The sequence below is a fragment of the Limulus polyphemus genome, unplaced genomic scaffold (assembly GCF_000517525.1).
Source record: "Limulus polyphemus unplaced genomic scaffold, Limulus_polyphemus-2.1.2 Scaffold195, whole genome shotgun sequence".
Lineage (NCBI taxonomy): Eukaryota > Metazoa > Arthropoda > Merostomata > Xiphosura > Limulidae > Limulus > Limulus polyphemus.
In genome coordinates this window covers 98,863-102,828 of record NW_013665805.1, presented here as the reverse complement: position 1 = coordinate 102,828, position 3,966 = coordinate 98,863, and the positions used below count along the sequence as shown (strand labels likewise).

General features: G+C 33.1%; 1 protein-coding gene across 3 annotated transcripts in view; it reads right to left on the bottom strand.

The window, feature by feature from the left end:
• LOC106478269 (tetratricopeptide repeat protein 39A-like) overlaps positions 1-3,966 on the bottom strand; it is an 82,004-nt gene that overhangs the window by 28,307 nt on the left and 49,731 nt on the right. For all 3 annotated transcript variants that reach the window (XM_022381844.1, XM_022381843.1, XM_013938802.2), the window contains exon 6: positions 3,061-3,193. In XM_022381844.1, the coding sequence (XP_022237552.1) occupies positions 3,061-3,193 (133 nt within the window). The remainder of the gene's footprint in view (positions 1-3,060; positions 3,194-3,966) is intronic.

Genomic DNA, 3,966 nt, shown 5'->3' with positions numbered 1-3,966 from the left:
TTATTGTAGCTTTCAACAGGACAGAGAACAGTTTCTTCATTCAAAGGAAATAGCATGTTCACAATCTTACACTTTGACCTCTTTGCTGCCATCAAAAGGAACATATGATGGCTTACTGGTGTCATCACTTCCAGTAAGGAAAGCTCTCATCAATTAGCTTGACTCCACCATTGAACCTGCAAATTGTGCACGTCTTTTGTATCCCTGTGCCCCACTTTCTTTTTTCGACATAATGGGCTAAAAGAATAAATTAATAAATACTGACTACACTATTTAGCTGCAACATGCAAATTGTCAGATGAAAGGAAGCATTGGACTTTCCAAAGTTCCTAACCACAAATTATATTTAAATTATACAATTATAGCTGCAACTCAGGACTACTTAGACACATCTGGACCTGGTTTCACTTTAACTGCCATTATTTAGACCACCCATACTCATGTTAATTAATGCGACACAACAGTAAGAAAATCAATGCAGATGAGTATATATGCTGGTAAATCATGCTTATGAGCACCATATAAATTACTGGCAGTTGCTAAATCACATTTAAAAACTTGATATGTTTAACTAAACAAACACTACAAGAGACAAGTCTGAAATTGCTCAAATGAAAACTACACACTGTGGAGAAGGGTGTAATCATAACATAATATAAGCCTAGAGGCTCAAAGGTTATATTTTGTTGTGTCAGCGAAGTCACGTAACTAGTATCACGCCACTCCTTCTCTCGAACCTTCGTGAATGCCCTAGCATTTACTAGATTGGGGGTAGTCTGGTATATACAAGATGGTCACAACATGACGGGACAATGTGTGTAGCTAATGAGTAATTGAACTGCAGTCAGAGAGTGTGTAATTGAACGGAGTATTGTTGAAGTCGACCTCGTGAGTTATAGCGTTTGTTATAGAGCGACTGTTGAAATTAAGTGTATCGTAAAGTTGTATTTGGAAAGAATAAACCAGTTTTATTTAAGAAAGGACTTGTGTCGCTAAAGTTTTGTCGGAACGAAGTTACGGAAAATCAACTAACGACTGGAGGCGTAACAATTTAATATTAAAGGTTTTGACAGAATGAGAACTTAAATATAGGCTAACTAATTAGTGGTGCTAGATTTCAGTTCCTAGATTAAGTCGCTAGTACATCTAGATCTAACATTAATGTTAGACCTGTCATTTCCATCTTTTTAGTCTTAGGTTTGGATCTAGATGTAATAATAATGACAGAAATTTAGCTTTGTACATCTAAACTAGACCTTAGATTTGGGTGCATAGATTGAAAGCACCTTGTGTTGAATTTACCCAGAGCTATATATAACCCTGCCTCATCAATTCTAGATTTAGATTTATCAGGCCTAACTTTTAGACCAAATGTTACATCTAGATCTATTAACTTAGTCATTAGATCTGTTCCAGTGCAATGCCTAGTTTAATAGTTAGCATAGGTCTAAGTATGCTATAATACAGGCTACAATTTGTATGATGATGGACCTAGGGTCTAGAAATAAAGTTATAACTGCAATTAGACCTAAAGTCTAGTACACTGGTTGGTGTAAGACATGATTTACAATCAGCCAATACAACTACAAACCACTACATTAGGCCTATAATGTTTACTAGATCTAGATCTAGGCCTTGTCTGTTGCATACATTACCAATCTTGCACACCAGTTAATATGTTACATCAATCTCGTATTTTCATTTTGTTGAACATACACTTACATGTACATTGTACTCTAGGACTTGCATTTGATCTACAGATGAATGATGGAATAGTGTAATTTACTTCTGTACCTCAATTCGGTCTCACTGTATTTCAGTGGGCGGCTTTTTAAAAGATAAAACTGCAAGCGTAACACACACGAATAATGTAACACTGTGTCGTATTTACTTGACACAGGGCAGTTGCGCTATATCCTAGGGGAAGGCATAATTATTAATTAATAGGCATTACAGGCCAGAGGAAATTTTGCGCCCCTTCACACCTGCGCCTGGGGGCGACGCTCCCCCTTGCTACGCCACTGAACACATGATAATTTTTTAGTAATCCCAAACAAAATTAATTTGATATCTTGTTAGATAATTACATTGTAATTAAAAAGAGCAAACAATTCAATTATTTCTGCAATAAAAAGAAGAGGAAAACTATACTAGACACTTCTTTAAAGCAAATACACTACATTAAATGAAAACTTGTTAATTTCAAATTTTGTTCAATGTACTACAGTGAAGTGGTTTGATAATTTACAGAAATTCCTACAACACTTCACAAATCAACAACGTACTAATAACATACCAATGAAAACAATACTTACTTAAAATAATTATTCTATAAATGCATCACATAAAGAAAAATATCTAATCTCTGTAAGCTTTATGTTTAATAAGATATGTCCCTTTAACTCATTAAAAATTAAGACCAATGACTAGTTGCCATCACAACTAAAATCAAACAATACAACATGTACTCCCTTTTTGCTACCACATGTTGGCTAACTGCAAACTATCTTACATTGGTTTAGGAAACAAATCTGCTTATGGAGTTATCTGTTTGAGCCTTGAGAACTCACATAGTAAAGCTTTAGTGTGAGTCAAGGTTTGTGTTCAAGCTTGGTCAGGTCAGACTTCTAAGCATCCTGCTTAGTTAGATTAATCTGCCACCCTGACTAGGAATGGAACCAATATTAAAATAAGTACCGCTACTCCAACTAAAGGAAATAACTGACCACTCCAACAATTATACCTTCACAAAATGTAAAATTTGCATTATGTATACATGAGAAAAATATGTCTCATATCTTGTTATGCAATGATGTAGCCACTTACACTCCAGCATTACAGAAATGAAAGTCAACCAAGCGGTAAGTATGAGACAAAGGTAATCTTATATTTATTAATATTCATTAAATTAAGTCTAGTATTCTAAAAAATGACACCACTAACACCAAAATAGAATACACAACTGCTTAATATGATATTTAAAAGTACACATAAGATTAATTCACTTAAATTAATATTAATGAACAGAAAATAGCAACAGTAATGAAAAATGATTTTTACTTATAAGACTGATAGCAAGATCGAATCCGGATTCCTCCCTTCAAAAACGTGAGTAAACTTTGATCGTATACAAAGGTCAAGATAGCATTCATCAGCAAACACTCTGCATATATTAGCTCTGCATGGACTTCAACTGGAAGAAGAACATTAAGCATTAATATGTTAGTATGAATTTCCTAAGTTCATATAGCTACATACACTATTTTGTCCTATCTGAACAAATCTCAGTTTTATTCATTTACTGTAACTAACTTATAAGTAAAGTAGTTATTTGTTGCACTTAACTAAAACAACAAAACAAAAATATTCTGACTCATGACCTGTGCTTTAACACCAAGTTTAACTTGCCAGTTTACCTGTTCTTGTGAGTGACAATAAAATTAATTCAAATAAAATAATAATAAATTAATTAATTAAATATTGTTAAAAATATAAAATAAATAATGTTGTGTTATTACTTCTTATCTTAAAAATCTGATTTGTATAATCTATAATGTTTTGGGACAACATGGTACTTGTTGGTCCATCTTGGCTGTCCCATCCTCTAAATTAAACGAAAACTATTAATATATTAATTTTAAAAAATATCTTAAAGACAGACCTTATCATTCTTATAGTTATCAAGCTTTCGCTTAAACTCACTTAAATTTACTGCTTCCACAACATCTGAAGGTAACTCATTCCAAAGAACAACCGCTCTGTTAGAAAAATAAAATTGTTTTAAATGAAGATGACTCCTACTGTGCCAAAATTTATATTTGTGTCCCTTAGTTCTACTATTTTTGGTGTTAAGTATGAAAAAAAGATGATGCGTCAAAACTATCAATTCCCTTTACAATCTTAAACTCCTCAATCAGATCCCCTCTAATTATTCTTTTTTTCAAGAGAAAACAATTTGAGAGATTT